General features: G+C 37.1%; 1 protein-coding gene across 3 annotated transcripts in view; it reads left to right on the forward strand.

Annotated features, from left to right (window-relative positions):
- Positions 1–297: 297 nt before the first annotated feature.
- Positions 298–23646, forward strand: part of LOC132096157 (disco-interacting protein 2 homolog C-like) — a 31707-nt gene continuing 8358 nt past the window's right edge. For all 3 annotated transcript variants that reach the window (XM_059501371.1, XM_059501370.1, XM_059501372.1), the window contains exons 1-22: positions 298–734; positions 10948–11018; positions 11125–11230; positions 12541–12666; positions 12756–12935; positions 13579–13713; positions 15363–15500; positions 16869–16988; positions 17471–17668; positions 17760–17851; positions 18338–18448; positions 18637–18760; positions 18897–19006; positions 19447–19549; positions 19669–19733; positions 19813–19906; positions 20083–20202; positions 20321–20435; positions 21608–21747; positions 21926–22062; positions 22687–22895; positions 23285–23399. In XM_059501371.1, coding sequence (XP_059357354.1) covers positions 656–734; positions 10948–11018; positions 11125–11230; positions 12541–12666; positions 12756–12935; positions 13579–13713; positions 15363–15500; positions 16869–16988; positions 17471–17668; positions 17760–17851; positions 18338–18448; positions 18637–18760; positions 18897–19006; positions 19447–19549; positions 19669–19733; positions 19813–19906; positions 20083–20202; positions 20321–20435; positions 21608–21747; positions 21926–22062; positions 22687–22895; positions 23285–23399 — 2688 coding nt within the window. In that variant the 5' untranslated portion in view covers positions 298–655. The remainder of the gene's footprint in view (positions 735–10947; positions 11019–11124; positions 11231–12540; positions 12667–12755; positions 12936–13578; positions 13714–15362; positions 15501–16868; positions 16989–17470; positions 17669–17759; positions 17852–18337; positions 18449–18636; positions 18761–18896; positions 19007–19446; positions 19550–19668; positions 19734–19812; positions 19907–20082; positions 20203–20320; positions 20436–21607; positions 21748–21925; positions 22063–22686; positions 22896–23284; positions 23400–23646) is intronic.

Raw genomic sequence — 23646 nt, forward strand, 5'->3', positions numbered from 1 at the left:
GCAGGAGGCATCATAACCACTAAACATTTAATAGTGTAGTACAATTCTATAGTAAAAGAATTTCGAACAAAATAAATAATATTCTATACCAAATATACAAATAATAATAATAATAATATAATTTTATTATATATAACCCTGACGTAGACTAACAAATATATAATAATTATGAATCTAAAACATTAACATAATAAAACATCTTTATAATAGATTATCCTTCAAAATTTGACGCAGAAAGAGCCGATGTGTCCGCCTCGTTCACCCGGGGTGTGTTTGACGGCACTGTAGGTCGTTGTATCTTCACACAGCTGCCGCTTTCTGTTACAGCCAGTGAGCGCGCGCACTGTCGCTCTCCACTGCGTTTGAACGAACACCGAGGTCACGTGAGCGAGACGGCAGCGGCGGGCACGGTGGCACCGCAGTGGATACACAGGCAGCTTTGCTCCTGTGCACCACTGCAATCAACGATCAGAAAGAAGCCGAGCGAAACCGAGAAAACGCGACCGGTGATGACGACTCTCCAGTAACGCGTCTGCTCGCTGTCCATCCGCGCTCACACTCATGCGGTCTGTTTTTGCACCGTGAAATACACGTTTAACACCGTGTGCTCAGGAGACACAGAGAGGCACCGAGGCTCGGATGTGTTGGAGTCGCAATGGCAGACCGTGATTCGTTACAGCTGCCGTTGGAGGTGCGCGCGCGGCTCGCGGAGCTCGAGCTGGAACTGTCGGAGGGTGAGTAGTTGCACGTTTTTCCGATCAGAAAGGGAGAAAGTGAACGACAGAAGGAGAGATGAATGGGTCGGCGCGCTCGATACATGTATCATATTTAAGTGAGCGCGTGTTTGCAGAACCGGACAGAGCGGTACCGGTGACCTTGGATGAGGACAGAAATGTGTATTTTAAGACATTATAACACACTTTCGATAGGTTGCTATTGGGATGTATAAAGCTAGATGTGTATTTTGGAATTTAAAGTCTCTCTCTCTCTCTCGCTCGCTCTCATATTCCGTTTCCATTCTCCATTCCAGTGAGCTGTTCATAACACGGCCACCGCCTCTGTGAATATATAGGGCACGTAAATCACTTATAAGTGAAGCTGGTATGTGTAAAGCATTGGGACATTCGCCTGGCTTTCCTTTATTGTGAATTCTGCAAGTAATGCGCTTGGTCGTGAAGTTTCAAACACCCAGTGCATGTCTCTCACTCTGTGATATAACATGTTATATGAGATACTCCTGTCATACTTTTCTGGTCAAACATATTGGAAGGAATATTAAATGCACAAGAAAGCAAGTAAATAAATATGCAAGCAAGCAAATAATCAGAATTCATGATGATCGTAAAAGCAGCATTTTCATAGGAGCCAGTGAAATTTCTTTTATCACCACCATGAATTTTGACCAGCCTTGACCTGGCTTTTCAATCTTTTATTCCAAGAGTCCTCAAATATAAGGATATCCCTAAAGCTTATGAGCAAACTAAAAACTGTGTTGAACCTATTTTTGAGCATATACATATACATTGCAAAGAAGGAGGGGTGAGAATTTAGAAATAGATATAAAACAAAATTGTCAAAATGCATTTAGTATAAAAAAATTATCAATTTTATTTTTCACTGACCCCCTAGAAGTTTCCCTTGGGGTCTGTGGACGCTATTCTGAAATCCCCTTCCATAGAGGTCAGAAGTCTGCCTTACTTTTTGGACGGCGTCAAGGCGATATAATTGTGTTTCTTATTCCTGCAATGTGAGAATTATGTTTTTACAAGTACAAATATTCCTTATAGTTTCTCATTTCTAAGCTGTTTACAAAAAAAGAAAACCCCGCTTTTATAATAATTATACAAGAATGGGAAAATAGTTTAAAAAAGTTTCGGACGAATGTTGACTTGACCCAGTTCATGAAGACAGTGGTGCCACATGGTCAGTGAGTGCAGAATGTTTCATGTAGATTGCATCATTCCTTCTAACAGAGAGACCCAGAGTAGGATGATTCCCCTTATTAGGCCACATCTGCTGTCCCCATGCACATGAGACAGCGCTCTGTTATTTTGTGTACTTCAATCAGATATTAAATAATCCATCATGATGTTTGTTCCAGCCCAAACAGTTCAGGAGTTCAGAATGTTCCCATTGACTCCTGATCCTGTCCAGTGAAACGGGGTAGGATACTTAAGGGGGAAATATTTCCCAGAGTACCTTAAGTTTTGGAGCTTGTGCAAATATACGTCAGACGTGCTTCAGTAAATTAGCATATGTGACATGCGCATTCATAAGCTTGTCGTATATTCCAATATCTTATTTGTGTTTATGGATTGGGGCATCTGTTGTCACTGTTCTGTTGCTTTGGCTTCTGGCCTATTTTCCACGCATGCTCTCAGTTGATTGGCTTTCTTGCCACAGGCAAATGTTTGATTGGTTCACAGTCTCTCATGCTGTATTCGGATTGGCTCTGCGGACAAAGGCTTATGGGGGCAGAAGAGTCATTCTGGAGGATTAGGGTCTTCATCTGATCAGAGTTACATTTACTTACACTAATGCGCTCATGCAGAATGTAATCGTGTATTTATGTGGTCTGATTTTGATAACCGACAAGTGTCTGTCATAGATTTATTAAAATGATAATACAACTTCTTTTTAAAGAAACGGTTTTAATAATGTTGCTGTTTCTGGTTTATTATGGATCCAAAAAAAGAATTCTGATTCTGTATATCCTTGGTGAGCAGCTTTGTTGGAATGATTGCAAACAGGAGGACTGTGTGTAAATATGGGTGTGTTAGAATGACATTTTTACCTGTGTGTACAGGTGTCAGCACTGCACGGGCACAGTTATTACCGTTTACATCTGGGATTCTGTGGGGCATTGAGGTGTTACAGCAGGATTCATTATATTGGCAATGAAAAGGAAAAATACACATTTGTAAAAAAACAAAAAAAAACAAAGGGGGTTCTTGGGTGAATAAAAGTTGGCATCTTATGGTTATGTGAAGAGCATTTTACATCAATGAATACTTTCCATTTTTCCAAAAAAAGGAAAAGTATATTTATAGTGGAAAAGACCTTGTTCTTTAAAGAACTGTTTACTGAAAGGTTCTTTGGGAAACCAAAAATGGTTATTTTATGGCATCGCTGTGACCGCTGTATAGCATTTATTTTAAAAGCATAGACACTACATCTTAATACATTGCACTTTTTGTCCAAATACTGTATATCAGTTGTGTTTTTTGTGTGTGTGTATATTTAATACTCTGTTTCATAAATTATTGTACATTCATGTTAAATGATAGAGATTATTAGATGTAACTGTGAGGTTTTATTTATTTATTTTTTACCATCTGCCACTTTCAGTTATGGGACACACTTCAAGTTCTGGTCACTGTCAATTGCATAAAGGGTGTTTTCAAAGTGATAGTTCAACCAAAAAAGAAAGTTCTGTCATTACTCACCCTAATGTCTTTTTTCTTCCATGGAGCACAAATGGGAATGTCGTTATCAGAATTTCCAAGCATGTCTTTTCATACAATGAAGGTCTGTTTCTCACAGAAAGCTATCGTATGGCTTCAGAAGACTTGGAAAATAGTACACAAGTCATGTGGACTTCATTTATGATACATTTATGGTGCTTTGTTGTTATTTCTGGAGCTTGACCCTGTTCCCCAGTCACTTACTGAATGGAAAAGAGCGGAATTATCATTCTTTTGTGTTTCACAGAAGAAAGTCGTACAGGATTGGAATAACATGAGGGTGAGCAAATGATGACCGATTCTCTTTTTAGGGTAAATTATCCCTTTAAAGGTGAAATTATTTATGTGAGTACTATCTCAAATGAATATGTTGAGACAACTTTTAACATTTTAGAATAAGGCTTGTGGGTTAGTACAATCTTACTTTTCTATCTGCAGAATTGTGCTGCCCATGTTTTACTAGTAAACATGACAGTTTAAACTTCTGGTTGGTCAACCAGCCTGAGCAGGTAGGTCAGGTATTGTCTCACTATAGTGGCCCAAAGAGAGACTCAATGGGGTGGTGAAATATCACTTTAAAGGTGAAGTGCATACTTCACCTTTAAAGTGATATTTCGCCACCCCATTCTGTCATCATTTCTCACCCTCTTGTCGTATCAAGCTTGTGTGACTTTCTTTCTTCTGTTGAACACAGAGTGCTCTGCAATGACAGTACCTGCAATAGGAGCTTCAAAAATGACACAAAAGCCCAGAAGAAGCATCAAAAAGTCTTTTGAGACTGTATGATACTAATTTTACACCATGTGATGAAAATGTTGAAATTAAAGTAGTTTGTTGACATCTTACCCTTCAAGAGGCTGTTAACTGTTGTATCATTGAGGAAATTAATTAAAACTGTTCGAAACAGGTTTGAACAAATTTTGCTCATTTACCCCAATTGCACCTGCACATAAACATCTCAAATTGTGTTTTATCAGTGTGTTTAAGTGTGTATTTCTGACTATGTGAGAGGGAAGCTTCCTGCAGCTAAAGGAGAAGTGATGCAGTCAAAATGCTGCATTTGTAGAAAATGCAAGAGAGGAGAATATAAGTCTGTGCAAGTTCCCTGCTGACATTTTGCAGTATTCTGGGGGCTTTATTTAACATCACAATTCACTTAATAAATGAAATACTCAGATACATGAATGATTTCATTTTGACATTAATAACAATGAATAATGATTTATGTCTTGATCACACACAATCACCATATGGCTTTAGAAGACTTGTATAAAAAACAAAAAAACACCTCTTAATCCATGCTATATTCTACTGTATTATAGTACTTTATTCTAAATTAGATGTTTGACAGCCCCAGTCCCATCCACTGTCATTATACTGAATAGAATGACCAGGATATTCTTCAAAAACGAATCTCTTTCGATCTACAGAAGTGAAATACAGGTTTGGAACTACATGATGGTGAGTAAATAATGGCAAAACGATTCTGTTAAGGAAAGACTCACTCAGATCTCCAGGTGTCATATTCACCTTGAGTGAACTATTAGTGAGCCCTTCACCCTCATTTCTGCTTTTATAACCAACTCTACATGTATTATAAACAGTCATACAGTCATTCTGTGTTGTTCAGCCCAAGGCAGTTTGAAGCCTAAAACAAGATTTGATAGCTCAGTTGCAATGCTTGTGTTTGCGATTTAACGTTCTTCTGAGATGTAGTGTTATGATTTAAACATTAAAAAAAAAGTAGATTTTTTTTTTTTACATTATATTATTAATTAAATGTAATATTTTATGTTTTAATAATTAATAAATCAATGTAAAAATCCCAGTTCGGGTAACCTTTTTTCAGATTAAAGGTTCTCGGACCATTCAAGTCTGCATTCAAACAGCTAAAAGGGTGGGAATTTTTTTTTTAAATGCTAGGGATTTTTTTTCCCTTTCCAATGGACCACTGGGCACTTTCCAACAATGAATATTTTGTGTTGTATATATAAACGGGATCTCTGGGTGTGCAATTGTAATATTTGACCTCATAATGTTTATTAAGTGTACAACTAGATGCATAACCTTTAATGCTTAATATGTGTGTATGTTTATTGGCAGGTTGTCATGGGAAGTTACTCTTTCCAAAACTGCAGCTGTCCAAAAGACTGTCAAGATGCTATTTTTATCCCCCCCCCCCCCCCCACCCCCTCTCGCTCAAATATACAGTATACGCATATACAGCTTACTGCCTCATAGATATAAGCAATTTTTCTTTTATTATTAGAATTATTCATGGGTGTTTTATTTAGTTGATGTAATGATAAATGTTGTTTTATAGAGGGAATGTTATGCTCTTTCTCTGAAGAATTCTGTTCTCTCCTAATTTCCATGCTTTTGCATTCGTCTAGAGCTGCAGGCTATTTTAGAGCAGAGTGTGTGTGTTTGTGAAAGACGTGACCTACATACAGTTTTATTATGCTGTTTATGATGGTGTTGGTATTAGATTGGTTGGTTAAGCACTCACCTGCTAGTCTTACATCTCTAAACGGGAAACCTGCAGAACATCAGCCAGAGACTGAAGTTCAGAGTGGTCCTATCCTGTCTGACAGAAATCTCATGCTTTTACATGAATTAAAGGATTGCTAAAAAGGGATGGATTTAGGCTTCACTTAGATTTTATGTAATAGTTTTTATCACCGTTATATATGGTTGCAGATAGTCTACTCGGGTCGTGATGTATAATTTCATGTTGTATTACTGATCTTTTTTTTTTGTAATTAAATTTGTGATTAAATCATCTTTTCCAGTTACACTCAATTTAATCGTTTCATTACACAACCCAGACAAAATGTCCATGTGTGCTTTTATTCTCTGTCATTCTTCTGCTATCATTACTAGAGTGATACAAGTCTAAACTACAAACCAGCAAAAGGAAGCATTTTCAGCCATCAATAATCAGCTTCAGATTCAGGTCAGATGACTCTCACACCTTCAGTGAAGGTCTGAACAATGTAGCCTGTGTTTCAGAGAATCATAAATGACTATTATACTGATGTTATCATGCCTTCTTGTCATGATCATTGCTGCAGGCCAGTAAGCTGAGCTCTCTGAAGGAACAGCAGGTCAGCAATTTTGACTGTGTCTATACCAGATTTTACTTACTAAGCTTGTCTGAGGTCCTTCTGCTGGATAGAACCACCTGTGTAGCTTCCCAAAGAACCTAGATGTTTTTATATAACCTGAATTAAGCAAGATGCTGGGAGCATTCCTTAGGGCAAAATGAAAATCCATGTCAAGTGTGATGTTTGTGGTTTGGCTCTCCTAGCGGTGTTGATGGGAGTTCAAGAGAGAAGGAGTGATATGGATTTGTTGATGAATAGTTATTTTTGAATCTAGAGTCCAGAGTGTATTCATCTAGCTCAGATTTACAAAAAAGTCTGAAATCAAAAGTTGAAATATAATTTATTCCTGTGATGCAAAGCTGAATTTACAGTATATTAAAGGGGTCATATGATGTGGCTAAAAAGAACATTATCTTGTGTTTGGTGTAGTGCAATGCATTTATGCAGTTTAAGGTTAAAAAATTAAAATTAAATACACATTATTTTCCACAATTATTGTAACTCCTCTATGCCCCTTCTTTCTAAAACTCAGATTTTTTTACAACGCTCATCTGTCTAAAAAAAGCAAGGTGTGCTAAGATTGGCCAGCTATCCAGTGCGTTGTGATTGGTCGAATACCTCAAGCGTGTGAAGGAAATGTTACACCCCTTACCATACTGTGATGTTGTCTCCCAGCAGGACGAGACTCAGTCAAGCTGCTCTGCTCGTGCACATCCCATCATCGGTTCTCTTTTAGTAGTTCAGTTAATGTATTGTTAGGAGTAACTGAAAAACTTGGGATATTGGTTTATTTTTGTTAGAGGGAGTGTAAGGCACGTTTATAAACCGAATAACTTAAGTCATTTGTGGTTTTGTGCGTACTAGAGACGCGAACCATTTCAAACGAATCAGTTCAATTTGGTAAAAAATCAATAAAACCCATTACAAACTAGGCATTTGTTGCATTCAGACATTATTACTAAGCCCCTGAAAGATGACTGATTATAGTGAATTATACTGTCTTTTGATGTATTGTGTATTGCACTGCGTAAACATAAAACCATGTTTGCATTTGTGATCGGAGAAACAACAAGCTTACTCTACACTACTCAAAACTCGCATTTGAATCATCATTGGCAAATTATTTAAATATAAAAAACATACTTAGTCAGAAGCACCAGACTGTGCTTGCAAAGTTGGAACTACCCAACTTTATAGAAACGACCTTTGTGCCACAGACACATTGTATGCTACTGGTCCTCATCCTCCTTAAAATGCGCAGGATACATCTGAATATTTTGGTTGAACGGTTCTGGAACAGTTTTGTAAAACAACTTAACCACTGATTTCTAGTTGTGTCCTCTTTTGGAAGGTCAAACAAAGTAGTTTCCCTTTCATAACGAAACAGCGAGAATAAAAGTTACGCCTTCTTTCTTGCGTGAACATTTGGGCAGTTTTATGCAAATCTTCTCATATCATGATGTAGACATGTAGGGGCGTGTAAGAATGAGCCGCTTTAGGGGGGCGTGGTTGACTCTTAGCTTTTATAAAGAATATCTCTTTGGATTTGAGACTTTAGTCTTTGCAATTTTACAGATCTTCTTTATGCACCAAGAGCTTGTAACACTCCAAAGAGAAAGGAAAAATTTAAATCGCATCGTATGACCCCTTTAAAATTGGAAACCAATATTACAAATTGCAATAATATTTTACTTTTTTTTTTTTTTTGATCAAATAAATACAACATTGATGAGCATAAGAGATTCCATTAAAAAGATTACAAATCTTACTGATCCTAAACTTTTGAACGGCTATGTATATATATTTTTGAAAGTTAAAAAAACTCAAATTATTTACCTTATGAAACATTATACATTTCTTTACTGTCACTTTTTTGTGACATGACATTCAGCCAAGTATGGTGACCCATACTCAGAATTCATACTCTGCATTTAACCCATCCAAAGTGCACACACACACAGCAGTGAACACACACAAACCGTGAACACACTCCCGGAGCAATGGGCAGTTTTTTATGTTGCGGCACCCGGGGAGCAGTTGGGGGTTCAATGCCTTGCTCAAGGGCACCTCAGTCATTGTATTGCTGGCCCGAGATTTGAACCCACAACCCTAGGGTTAGGAGTCAAACTCTCTAACCACTAGGCCACAACTTCCCACCTGTTTTTTTTTTTTCAACTTAATGCATCATTGCTGAGTATGTTCATTTCTTTAAAAAAATCAGTGACTCCAAACTTTAGTCAGCCATTTTCTTTTCATGATTTTTTAGGAGTTTTAGACTAATCTTTATTGGCCAGTTTTATTGATTCGGTGTCTTTTAAAAGCTCTTCTTGCATTCACCTTTATTGCTTGAGCTTTGACCTGTGTAGTGCATTTCAAAACCCCCTTTTTCCACAACGGTAAAGAGAACTGTACTGCTGGCTCCTCTGAGCTCTGTTTAACAAGGTGTTTTCTCTCACAGATCTGGCTGAATTCATACAGCGTTCTCTGTGAACCCAAGCATGTAAATCCCACAGGGTCGACTGTTTCTGAGAAACCTTGCATCAACAATCCTCCCACGCTCATTTACCCAGATCACATGCCATAACGTGCCAATTCTAATGATCCGATAGTACGAAAGCCACTAAAGCATTGCGATGATATCTGCTTGCTTTCTAAATGGGGTTCACAGCCACATGTTTGGCTGTTTATTTTGACAAGCAGCCATATCTAATAAAGTGGCCATTTAGCTTGTGTTTGGTGTGTGTGTGTGTGTGTGTGTGCAAAAGCTCTCATAGACATCCATTTGTTATCTTGGATTTGATTATGTGTGTGTGTTTGCTCAGGTTTCATGTTATGTTGTCTTTGAATGTGCACGTATGTTATGTAAAGCTCAGTGCAGATTGACCTAGTAATCCAGTTTTTGGTGTGACGTTTTCTGGTTTTCCCCTCCAGGTCTGTGCATGTGTGTACAATCAAATTTTTTTTGTTGAATTCCGAAATGTATTTAAAGTTCAGTTATTTTCTCCCTCTGTTGTTCATAATGGATAGGGAGTCTCATGAGAAAAAGGCCCCCATGTCTTCATTTCCTGCGGGTCTCTGAGGGGGCCACCACACCTATGTTGCCATGGATATCATTTGTGATATTATTTTGGGATGCAGGCATGCAGCATGATTAGACTTGTGTTTGTTTACTAGAATCCATCAGCCACACTAGGCCAACACTAAATCATTTAGGAAAAGATTTGGGAATGATTTAAAATATTAATTTGAAAATCATCCTGTAAGTAATTCTGTTTTCTGCTGTTTATTCTGTGTGAGTGTGTGTGTGTTTCTGTGTGTTTGAAAAAATCTTTTTTGGGGACAGTTATTTTCTGAGATTATATTATAATGCAGTGTTATTAAGATTTTGATCAGATTGCTGTCTGAATTTTTTTGTTTATACTTGGTAAACTAAATATGTCTCTTAAAGTTGCATAATCAGGGAAAAATGTAATTGCAATGTGTTTATTTTTAATTATTTAAAAAAGCTCCGGGTCTGTTGTCCTTGTTTGGAGTGCTGCACAATTTGGCCCAAAAGGTTGTGATTAATAATAATAATAATAACAACAATAATAATAATAATTATTATTATTATTGTTGTTGATGAAAGTATTTAAAAAAATATTACTTATAGTACTAATAATATTGCTTGTAATATTACACTGTAAATTGAAAATCAAGTATTTAGTAAAAATATAATAATAATTATAATAATTTACATCTGTAAAATTGCTAATTTAATATTTATGGCTGTTTTAATTCTGTTCAATTCTGTGATTTTGGTTTTAATTCAGTGCTTATGCACTGTGTTCCTGTGGTTCAATAGTAAAGCATTGCGTTAGCAGTGTAAAAGGTTGTAGGTTCAATTTCCAGGGAACACACATACTGATAAAAAAAAAAGGTATAGCCTAAATGCACTGTAAGTCGCTTTGGATAAAAGCGTCTGCTAAATGCATAAATGTAAATAAATGCAGAAATGAATTAATTAACTTCTGTGAATTCTGATATTAATTAGTGCAGGGCAGTGAAATTTTCTTTTAAACACACTCTTAACTCATGCGTTAGTTGCTCTATCCATGTGTCTCATCCATAATTCCTCCTCATGTGTCAATTGCGGGGCTTCCAAACATCTTTACAGTGACATTGTTCTGTTTGGTAGGAGTAAAGTTTACATACGGGACATAAAAGTCATTCTTTTATATGTTAAAAAAACATCTACTGAAGTGTTTTGAGTGACTGGATTACTGTCTAACTTGAATTTACTGGCCACTGCTTCAAGATCCACGTAGAACTGCAGTGCCTGAAGAAAAGTTGCAATGATTGGAGTTTTATTTATTTATAAAAAAATTTTTTTTTAGGTGATATCACCCAGAAGGGCTACGAGAAGAAAAGATCCAAACTTTTACAAGCTTACCTACCTCACACACCAGGTAACACACACACACACACACACACACACACACACACTATTTTACCAAGAAGCATTATGTTTTTTATTGTGTTAAGATTACATTTGTCCCACTGTGTTTGTCACTGGGGCAGAGCGCCGTATCCCTGTCACACCATCTTCATCGTCTTCCTCATCCTCCCGCTACCAACGACGACGGTCCACTGGCACAAGGGATGAACGTTACCGCTCAGGTGAGATAAAGTGCACAGATTTACACACACACACACACACACACACACACACACACACACTTTGTTTCCACATTCCACGAGCTAATGGTTTTTATACTATACAAACTGAATTTTCTGTCGCCCCAATCCCCTCTCAAAGAAAACTTTCTGAATTTAAGATTTTCCCAAAAACTCATTTTGTATGATTTATAAACTTGTTTTCCTAATGGAGACCTAAAAAATGTCCCCACTAGGTCAAAAATTACTGGTATTACTATTCTTGTGGGGATATTTGGTCCCCATAATGTTATAAATACCAGGTACACACACACACAATCTGATATCCAGGAGACATAATTCAAGTGCTTTGTAGTTTATGCCATAATTTCATAAATTTAATCCCTGAATGAACCAGTTATTTGAACTATACACTACCTATGTGTTTTTCAGGGCTGATACGGCTTATTACAGATCAAGTGGACCGTTAACTAATATACATGTCTGGTGTAAAACTTAAAATTAATTTCAAAATTAACAATAACATGGACTTTGACAAAAAATATTTTATTTTTTATTATAAAATTATTAATTATATTTTATTTATATTCTATATAAAAATATAGAATAAACCTTTGAAAATTACAGATACGATAACCATAAAAATGCTTAATATCGGTGCCGATAATTGGTCTACCCCTTATTTGAACAAATCCATGAATGAATGGTCCACTGACTTGCCACCACATACTGGTGTTTCTATTTTTATTTTCATCATTTCATATTTCTTTATTCAAAATTTTATATTTAAAACATTCATATCATAACACTATTATATACAGTTTTAATTCATTAATTTAAATTAATTTTGAAAATATTTTAAATGTAAGAATTCAACATAAAATATTACACATACATTTAATGAGGTTAGAAAAAATGCCTTTATAAATGTAAAAATTCCCCTAGAAGTCAGTCTAAGGGAACAAATATAGCCCCTTGATGAAAAATGTACTTCTGTCACTTAAGTACACGTATTTGTATTACATAAACGTATTATGTAAAATGTATAACTAAAAATACTACCGTCTTTCAAGAATTTTTTTTTGTGCATCTATTGTAATAAATACATTAAAGGAGTTTGTTCTGTATTTTCAGAACATGTGATTGAGCTTAGATGTAGCAAACCACTGAATAAATCCTCTTCCTAAATAAACCTCTGAACAGGCTATAAAAAGAGCAACTCTGCTGAACTGTATTCTACACAAACACATACATAAACATAAGAAGCTTTTTGCACTCTTTAAGCATGTATAAAAACAGTCTCCTTCTTTCAGATGTTCACTCAGAAGCTGTCCAGGCTGCACTGGAGCAACACAGCGAGAGAAAGATGGCTGTGCTGTTGCCATCCAAGCGGCAGTCGCTGATCGGTCAAACCTCCATGGACACGTACACACCTCCAGGTGTGTGTGTGTGTGTGTATGTGCATATATTTGTGTGTAAGAGCGAGTGAGTAAGTGTGTGAGTGACTGTTCTCTCTGTGTCTCTGCAGACTCGTCCTCCGGCTCTGACGGTGAGGGGTCTCTGGGGAGGGCTGGAGGTGTCAGCGTGGACTCTTGGATCAGCAGAGCTCTCCATGGCTCACCTTCAACATCATCGTCATCATCGTCGCACAGCAACAGCTCTGCTAATGCAGCCCGACTCGCAGAGACTAACATACACTCATACGGCAGTAAGAACGTGTGCAAATATTCACAAGGCAGTGAATAAACACTTATACTGATAATCAGTCATGTTATAAATTAGTCTTTAGGTCACTGTCAGTCAACTCAGATTTTGCTAATATTACTGTAAGTGTAGGAAAAACAATCCTCTCACATTTAATTCAATTCATATGAAATAAGTCTTTTGGGCCTTTTTTAAACCTCCCTTATCAAGATCATTTAATTTGAGCAAATTGCTTTCAACCTCAGATCCTTGCATTCACTTTTCCAAATTTTGTTTGCCTAAACAATTTCAGCCAATCAGCTCCTCATGTCCAACTCACTTCAACCTGTCATTTCTATTTTCCCAGCCAATTTCAGCCAGTCAGCTTCTCACGCCTGACTTCATATGAAACTTCAATTCAGCCAGTTGGCTTCTAATGCTCAATTAACTTTAGCCAAACAGATCTTTGTGCTCAACTTAGTTCAGCCAATCAGTTCTTTTTTTGCCCATCCAATTTCTGCCAATTAGCTTATAATGTTCAGCTTGCTTAACTCAAACCAGCCAATCAGCTTCTAGCATAATAAAAAGAGTTATATACTAATGAATTTACTACTAATATGACTGCTATTGGTTAGCTTTCTGATTTCTCTTTAAATTTCTCCCTTCAGTTGGTCCGATGTCTCATCTGTCTCTAAAAAGGTGGGGCTTAAGAGAAATGGGCGTTTCTGCTGAGAATGGAATAGTTGTCAGGCACTCTAGTGACTACCAATCAGATCGCCCTTGGTCGTCTCTGGATTCTGAGGGTCAGTATTTCATGGTTTTTTTGGGGGGCTAAAGACTTGTCTGACATTAAAAGGAATAGTTCACCCCAAAATGAACATGCTGTCATGATTTACTCACTCTTAAGTTGTTCCAAAACTATTTGACTTTCTTTCTGGTGTGGAACCCTTTTTTTGGTTTGTACTAGGGATGTCCCGATCAGGTTTTTTTGCCCTCGAGTCCGAGTCCTAGTGATTTGATTTTGAGTATCTGCCGATACCGAGTCCCGATCCGATACTTCTATAATACATTAAAAAAAGAATAAAGAAGAGGGAAAAAACAGATTCAGGATGTTCAATAAATTACATTTTGAAATATATTCAAATATAAAACAGCTATTTTAAATAGGCTAGTAAAAATATTTCAAAATTTTACTGTTTCACTGTACTTTTGATCAAATAAATGCAGGCTTGGTGTACAGAAGAGACTTCTTTAAAAAAAAACATTAACAAGCTTACTGTTCAAAAACTTCTGACTGGTAGTATAGGCAATTAAAATTTTTCTCTTATTTTCTAGCTTTTAATTGGCTTAGAAATCTATAAATGCTGGACAATAACAAATAATAATGATTTATTTATATACTGTTTATCACATAATAAGGCAGAATAGTTTCTATACTGTAATAAATGCTATGTCAATTAGCGCTGCATTGTTCATATACTTTATTTATCACCTGCTGGAGATGACTTGAAAAACAATTTATTGTCTTGTTCGTATATTAATGTCTTCGTGTTTGCATAAGTTTCTGTTATCCTGTGAAAACCACAGCGATAGCTGGACGCTTTTATCCATATTAGGAGTTTCCTGATATGACTATCAGCATGAGAGCGCGCTCCGGCTTCTAGTATGAATGATACGCACAATGCATGAGAGTTTAGCACTCTGTGATGTTCATCTCGCTGTATTCTGGGTCCGAATGAAATATCAGGTCATGCACAGACTATCCTGTTTCTTTGAGTTTGAATCTATATTTATTCACACCATCTCTTGAAAACAAAGTGATGTCATGCCGCACGCGTTGCTGTTTCTGTGTGGAGTCAAAAGGGTCTAACTCTATGCCACCGCATAACTAAAGATGTGTTAAAAAATAATGAGAATATATATCCGAGTCCTGATCGGAAGGTAACATCCGATTCCGATCGAGTCTGAAACCACGCGATCGGGCCCGATTTCCGATCACGAGATCGGATCTGGACATCCCTAGTTTGTACATACATTTGTAGTATTCAATAGGCTCCATATTTGGTTTCCAGCGTTCTTCAGAATATCTTCATTTGTGTTCCACAGGAGAAAGAAAGACCTACAGGTTTGGAATTACATGAGGTTTGAGTAAATGATGCCAGAATTTTAGTTTGTGTTTGAACTGTCCCTTTAAGATGAAAGCACACAAGGGTTAATTTTACTGTGTCTATATTTGCATTTGGGTCCACTTGTGTATTTTATTAACATATTATATATCAAGGTCAATAATGGCATTTGCTTTTAGTTAAAATGTTTACCTCGACAGAACTGTTTGATATACAGTTTCATTTTACCTTGTATCTCATTCCTGATAACTGATAATGAATAGTCACATTTATTGGGGTAAATATTACTATACTGATGAGTGAATGTGTTTGTTTGTGTACTGCAGACAGTCTGTCGGCCCCACCTGACATCACCAGCTACATGCCAGACCCCGCCCCCATCTCTGTTCCATGCCAACAGGTCACCATGATAGCCAGGCCCCCGCCCAAATATGGCAATGCTGAGCTGATGGAGACAGGAGATGGTGAGTGTGTGTGTGAGGTTTTTGTTTTTAAATGTGTGTTTATTCCAAAATGATCAAGTTTGCCATCTATTATGTTTGGAAGCTATTCAGTGTCCATGAAATTCAATTAATTTAAAATGACCAAAGAAATACTATTCAATTAAAATTTGTTTTCTGGTTTTTACTATCACTGTGAGAATTTTTTATTAGGGCCCGAGCACCGATGGTGTGAGGACCCTATTGTATCTGCTCTGTTTCTTATTATTATTCTTCCGCTTCTCCAAAATGAATCGCATTTTTGAGGGCTTAAACATGCTCAAAAAGTCATGAAACTTTGCACACACGTCAAACCTGGTGAAAATTTTCGTCTGATATAGGATTCAGAAGAGGGTGTGGCAAAATGGCTCGACAGCGCCACCTATACTAAGAAAATCAAAAGCCTTCCAGCTATGATTGACGTACATGCACGAAAATTGGCACACATATGTAAAACACCAATACCTACAAAAAAGACTCTTGGAGCAAAATTCTAAACCCAACAGGAAGTCGGTTATTTTTAATATTATGAGCAGATTTTGTGTAATTTTTGTCTTTTCCATGCATTGTATTTGAACAAACTCCTCCTAGAGATTTATTCAGATCAGCACCAAATTTTGTATGCCTAATCTAAAGGCCTTTGCGATGTTAAATTGCGAAGCTCTTGAGGTTTCGTTAAAGGGCGTGTCCATGGCGGCCTGACAAATTTTGATGTTTCGCCCTGAAAAAGGAAGTTGCTATAACTCAGACATACAATGTCCAATCTGCCCCAAACTTCACATGTTAGATAAGACGTCTGCCCTTAACAGATCTACATGCCCATATTCAGTTATAGTCATAGCGCCACCTGCTGGAAACAGGAAGTGACATATTTTACGCTGCGATAAACTACTGCTAGAAATTTTTTTACATGAATGTATTTTTTGTGGTCAGTCTAATCTAAAGGCGTGTGTAATGTTAAATTGTGGAGATCTTGAATTTTTGTTAAAGAGCGTGTCCATGGCGCCATGACAAAATTTGATGTCTCGCCATAGCAAGAGAAGATGTTGTTACTCTGCCATAAAATGTTCAATCTTCCCCAAACTTGACATGTTCGATGAGAGTCCTGGCCTGAACACCACTCAAGGCCAATAATCCATTATAATGATAGCGCCACCTGCTGACAACAGGAAGATTGGAACATATATGGAATATACTTTGATATATTCGACTTGTATTTATGACTTTAAATGCATATTTCTCACTGTTCACCTTTTTACTAAAGCCACTCGCTGGTGGTGAGCCCGGTTGCAAGGGCCCATTCATCGCCGCTTGCAGCTTTAATTTGTAGTATAATTGCATATATGTGTGTAGGTGTGCCTGTCAGTAGCCGTGTGTCGGCGAAGATCCAGCAGCTAGTTAACACTCTAAAGCGACCCAAGCGAAGACCCCTGAGAGAGTTCTTTGTGGAGGATTTTGAAGAACTTCTGGAAGGTTAAAATATTTTCCCCTCTTTTGTGTCTTGTTTGATTTCAAAGATGAATATACTGTAACAGTAAAAGTCAATGAATATAATACCCTGCACAAGTTCACAGAAACACTTCTTCAGAAACACTTTCACAGTTAATGGCAGGTCAAAGGTCTTGAAATTCATTACTCTCCTATTAAAGGCTCCACACCCTACAAAGAACAAGTTAATTTGATCTAGCTTTTTTTGCAGAGATCGAGGTGAAGTGCTTAAAGAGATAGTTCAACCAAAAATCCAAGTCCTGCCATCATTTACTCACCCTTGTGTTGTCTTTTTCACATCTATGATGTCATGAGAGTGAGTAAATGATGACAGAATTTTATGGAAGATGAATCTTTAGGGAAACAATTCCTTGAAGTTAATGTAGTATGAATCCTGATGATATAGACCATGGGTCTCATCAACATTCAAATGCATTGCTAACCTTCTCTTAACGTTTGACTTGCAGTGCAGCAGCCTGATCCTTCTCTGCCACGCCCAGAGGGGGCGGAGTCAACCCCCATACAAGGAGAAGAGCTCAACGGACTCAAGAACTGCCCCGCCTCCCTGGAAGCAGCCCTTCTGCGCTGGGGTGCCATTGCACCCAAAGCTCCCTGTCTGACCACTACACACAGCAATGCCAAACAGCCATACACACTTACATATGGTACACATGCATATATATTCATAGCCATTCATTTGATTTATTGTCTTTGTTTAGGGTGCATATTTATATCTCTTTGCTTCTGTGTTTGTAGGCAAGCTCTGGTCCAAGAGTTTAAAGTTGGCCTATAACCTTCTCCACAAACTGGGATCCAAACAAGAGCCAATCATTCACCCTGGAGACAGGGTAAGACTGTAGATGAAATGTTAGGTCTTATGTATTTTTATAATTTATCAATCATTTTTAATTTAAAAAAATGAGTACTCTTATCCAGCAAAGATGCAATAAAATGGACAAAATGTGACATTTTCTGTTCATCAAATAATCCCCAAAAGTTGTTTCCACAAAAATATTAACTGTTTTCAATATTGATAATAATAATTGCAATTTTCTTCAGGTTAAAACATCTTAGATTTACACTTTAGTCTTGGATTAGGCTTAAGCCTTGTCTGTAGAAAACATTTCTTTTAAATTGTAATATTTCACAAATTACAGTTTTTTAAGTATTTTTGATCTACTAAAAACAGACTTTGTAAGCATAAAAGACTTCATTCAGAATAATTTAAAAGAAAATTACTGATCCCAAACTTTAAGACAGAAATACTATAAATACACAATATACAGACATATATTCAAAAAGCGATGAAAACGTGTGTGTGTGTTTTACTGTAGGTAGCATTGGTTTACCCCAACAGTGACCCAGCAGCGTTCATGGTGGCGTTTTATGGCTGTCTTTTGGCTGAAGTTGTTCCTGTTCCAATTGAAGTACCACTTACAAAGAAGGTAATTTCTACTGCAAAAGAAATCCAGCAATAACACATCAGCCTAGGCAGGACTGCACATATTTAGAAGATTGAATAATTAGTCATTATGAAAAGAATAGTTACCCAAAATAACGTTTAGAGTTTTACAAACAATTTCACAAGAAGAAATTTGCCTGAGGTGTGCCCTTCTGCTCTCTCCCCTCAAAGGATGCTGGGAGTCAACAAATTGGTTTCCTGTTGGGTAGCTGTGGAGTTGCTGTGGCATTAACAAGTGATGCATGTCATAAGGGTCTTCCCAAGAGTGCTAGTGGTGATGTCATGCAGTTTAAAGGTTTGTTTGTTAGAACCACCTGCACATGAGTCTTCACAAAGGAATATCGTTGTGTGTTAAACATATATGTGTGGTTTCATCCAGTTTGTAAATGTTTGTGTTGTGTGTATGTCTGTGTGTGTATGTGTGTATTCAGGCTGGCCAAAGTTGCTCTGGGTGCTGACTGACTCCAAACATTTATCTAAACCCCCACGAGAATGGTTTCCTCTCATTAAAGATGCTAACAATGACACAGCATACATAGAGGTAACAGATTATTAATGATATTTTTTTTAATAATCCAATACTGTTCAGAAGTCGTTTTTTTTTAAAATAAGAAAATACTTTTATTCAGCGTGGACACATTAAATTGATCAAAAGTGACAGTGAACACATGAATGGCTATATATTATATTTATATTAAAATAGTAGTTATTTTAAATAGTAAAAATATTTATTTACAATATCAGTATTTTTGTTCACATAAATGTGAACATAAGCTTTTTATCAAAAGCAAGAAAAGATTCACCAACCCTAAACAAACAATAATGTATATATAAAAATGCATTTTTATATAATTTGTTTTCATTTGTATTTATATGGCAGATTTTAAGATTGCTTAATATATGCAGGGGAGCTTGTACTGTAGTTCTTTGACCTCATTGCATTCATGATGAGATTGGTTGTGTTTTGTGGTTGATTGACAGTATAAGACCTGTAAGGACGGGAGTGTGCTGGGAATAACTGTGACAAGAATGGCGATGCTCACACACTGCCAAACACTTACACATACCTGCGGATACAGTGAGGGTAAGATATCAAAACATCACACTTTCACTCAGATTCTTAAAGGTATCACTTAGCCGAAAAGAATATGATGTCTTGTCATTCCAAAAACCATAAGTGGTTTGTGTTTGTTTGTGTTTCAGCTGAGACTATGGTGAATGTGTTAGACTTTAAGAAAGGCATCGGCTTTTGGCACAGTGTTCAAACGGTAATATAAATGACTTAATTTACTGTATGTTGTCATTTATTCGATTTTTTTTAAACACTTCTTTTTCCTCTCTCTATAGAGTGTGTTGAATATGTTACATGTGGTCGGTGTTCCATATGCACTTATGAAGGTGAATCCTCTGTCCTGGATCCAGAAAGTCTGCCAGTACAAAGGTACACACACAGAAACACACTTTTGATCTCCTGGCTTTTTGGATGGTGTACACATCTCCTACGTGTTCAAAGATCACCTATCACTCTAATCGGAAGCAAAATCTGCTGTATAAAACAAGAACACACATAGTGTTACACATTCTGTTCAGTTATCATTTTTTCTCATGTGTGTGCAGCTAAGGTGGCGTGTGTGAAGAGTAGGGATCTACACTGGGCTCTGATGGCCTACAAAGACCAGAGTGACACCAACATGAGCTCACTGCGAATGCTGCTGGTCGCTGATGGATCAAATCCCTGTGAGTGTGTGAATGATGAATCAGACCCCCTTGAGTGTGCGTTACTGATGATTCAAAGCCTGTGAGTGTTACTTTGTGAATCAAGCCCCTATGTAAATTCTCTGTCTTTCATTCCCAGGGTCGATATCCTCCTGCGACGCATTCCTGAATGTGTTTCAGAGCATGGGCTTGAGGTCAGAGGTCATATGCCCGTGTGCTGGCTCCCCCGAGGCACTAACTGTAGCTGTGAGGAGGTATAAATACACTCACACTCTCTTTGTGCACACATCATTCTTGTGCTCAGGAGTCTGTTTTCAGTTTAAACTCATTAAAATGGGAGGTTCTGTCTTTTATGGTTGCACATCACAAACAACATATCCAGGCCTACGCACATTCATGCACAAAGACACATGCAAAACTATTAAGAAATACATCTGACTCAGATTTTAACATCATGTAGTGAAAACTGCTCAATCAATCATTAAAATACATTTAATTGTGTTTGTGTGTGGTCTAAGTTTAAAAAGTGTTATCAGATGAATATTGCACTATATCACCATAAAGTCTGGTTCACATGGCCAGGAATTGCCCAAATAAACAAAAAAGGCTGCCTGACCGACATGTAAATTTACCAACCACTCTTTACTTATATATGTGCCATTTGTAAGCTGATAAATCTTAAATCAGATTTTCCCAAAGTGCAAAATAGAATAAATGAAGTGTGACTGTAGATATCTCAAATATCAGAAAAACTGTAATAAATATTAAGCATCACAACCATTCAAACAATAATAATAGTAAGAAGAAATGTTTCCTGAGCACCAATAATCTGCATTTTAGAATGATTTCTGAAGGATCACGTGACACTGAAGTAATGACTGCTGAAAATTCAGCTTCGCATCACAGGAATAAATCACATTTTAAAATACATTCAACTAGAAAACAGTTCTTTTAAATTGTTATAATATTTCTAAATATTTTTACTGTATTTTTAATTAAATAAATGAAGCATCGGTGGTGCACAAGAGACTTTCAAAAATATTTTAAAAATCTTACCGACCCCAAACTTTTTAACGAGTCTTGTTAAAAAAAACACAAGTCTCCTCATGTTTTATACTTTTATGTTTTGTGTTCTTTTGGTGACACATTCAGAGGGATTTTGTGGGTGCAGATGCAAGGTTTTGGTGGTAGAAACTACACAATTGTATAACTTTTATTAAGGACTGTGAGAATGCCAAGTAATATTCACATCAGCCAATAAAACCTCTTTTGTCAGAGCTTTTGCAGCTCCAGGAAGCCAAACCACACAATTCCAAATTGTTTATGAAATCTGGGAAATATTGTGTCTATGGTAACATAATATTCTGGCAACACATATGGACATGTTTATTCTTTCATTTATTTGTATGCATGTGTTTTCTGTCAGGCCTCAGGAGGGCAGCTCTAAGCCAGCAGGCCGAGGGGTCCTAAGTATGACGAATCTGAGTCACGGGGTCATCAGAGTGGACACTGGAGAGAAGCTGTCCGTCCTGACTCTACAGGATGTGGGCACGGCCATGCCAGGAGGTACATTAATTACGAGAACATGAACGAATGAACATCCCCAAAGCATCTTGATTGAGGTCCAACATCTACGTCGTAAACCAGCCTAGAGCAGTTCAGCGCTGTTTTCCTCATGTGACCACAGACCTCATCAAACGACTTTATGGTTCTCGTAAAACTGACTTTTCTCTTTCTCTTTCAGCAATGGTGTGTGTTGTTAAACTGGAGGGTGTTCCTGTACTGTGTAAAACCGATGAGATTGGAGAGATCTGTGTGTCGTCTGTTGCCACGGGAATGTCATATTATGGGCTTACAGGAATGAGCAAGAACACATTTGAGGTGTGAAAATACAATATATACAGAATATACACCAAACTGCAATATGTTAAGATTCACTGCTGTTTAAAAGTTAAAAGTTTTTGTGTTTTTAATTGATGCTTTTATTCAACAAGGACATATTAAAATGATCAAAAGTGACAGTAAAGACTTTTACAATGTTACAAGAGAATTCTTTTTCTTTTGATGTTTCTATTCCTCAAATTCCACTAATAAGAAGTGTTTCTGGCAACATTTATCTTGAGCAATTAAAAAATATTTTCAGTGTTTTTGATTTTTTTTACCCCTTTTTTTTAAGTGTAATAATATTTCCTAATATTACTGTTTTACTGTATTGTATTGTAAATGCAAAAAAAGTAAAAAAAAATTTTTTAAAAACATTTATATATATATATATATATATATATATATATATATATATATATATATAATATCCATTTTTTGTGCAGTTATGGTGAGCAAGATACTTGAAAAAAGTTTTTGAACAGCAGAGTAAAACATTTTTCATTTACTGTAGTAAGGTAAAAAAAAAAAAAAAAAATACTTTGTGTTTTTTCACAGTGCATTTGTAGCTGGGTTTACCTGGTTTCTACTTTTATTCATTTAGTTTTTGTCTCTGTGGTGCAGGTGTGTCCAGCGGCGTGTGACGGTGGATTGGTCAGCGACTGTGTATTTGTGAGGTCAGGTCTGCTGGGGTTCGTGGGTCCGGGCGGGATGATCTTCATCTCTGGTACACTGGAAGGACTGATGCAGGTCGGGGGTCGGAAACACAATGCTGATGATATCATCGCTACAGCTCTTGCTGTGGAGCCCATGAAGTTCATCTATAGAGGAAGGTATGTATTAAAAGTAAGAACAGAATACTTAGGGTGACCATATGAGCCATTTTCCCAGGACGCGTCCTTGCCAGGATTTCTATATTGCCTAAAACATCCAAAGTAGTTTGACCAATAACATGCAGGTATGGTACATAAATGATTTTAATGCATAAGGAGCCGTCTGCTCTGCTCTATATAGCTCTTATGAATGCAATACAATGATAAATCTGCACCGCACAAACAGCCAAATTCTATTCTATTCCAAATTTATATTTTAGGCAATATAAAAATCCTGGCAAGGACGCGTCCTGGGAAAATGGCTCATATGGTCACCCTAAGAATTCTACTATAGAAAGAATCTTGTTTTTAAATCCATCTGTGGTTCTCTCAATGCTCGCTCTGTATAGGACAGTGGTGTTCTCAGTGAATGTGTTGTATGATGAGAGGATTGTGCTGGTAGCAGAACAGAGACCAGATTCAACTGAAGAAGAGAGTTACCAGTGGATGAGCCGAGTGTTGCAGGTACACACACACATAACCAGGCTCAAAGTTAGCATTTTTCCTGTCCTTGCTGAAAGCAAAACTGCTGGACTAAGCAACAAACTCATAGCCAAACAGATCAGATTCAGTTGAATGTATAATTATCTATGTGAAGATTTTGCACCACTGAGATTTCACTGTGGGTGTGGCAACCTACCACGACGTGACAAAAATAGAAACCAAGCGAGCGGCAACAGGTCTTATTGTTGTGGCATCACTCATAAGGAAA

Source organism: Carassius carassius, chromosome 20, assembly GCF_963082965.1.
Source record: "Carassius carassius chromosome 20, fCarCar2.1, whole genome shotgun sequence".
Taxonomy (NCBI): domain Eukaryota; kingdom Metazoa; phylum Chordata; class Actinopteri; order Cypriniformes; family Cyprinidae; genus Carassius; species Carassius carassius.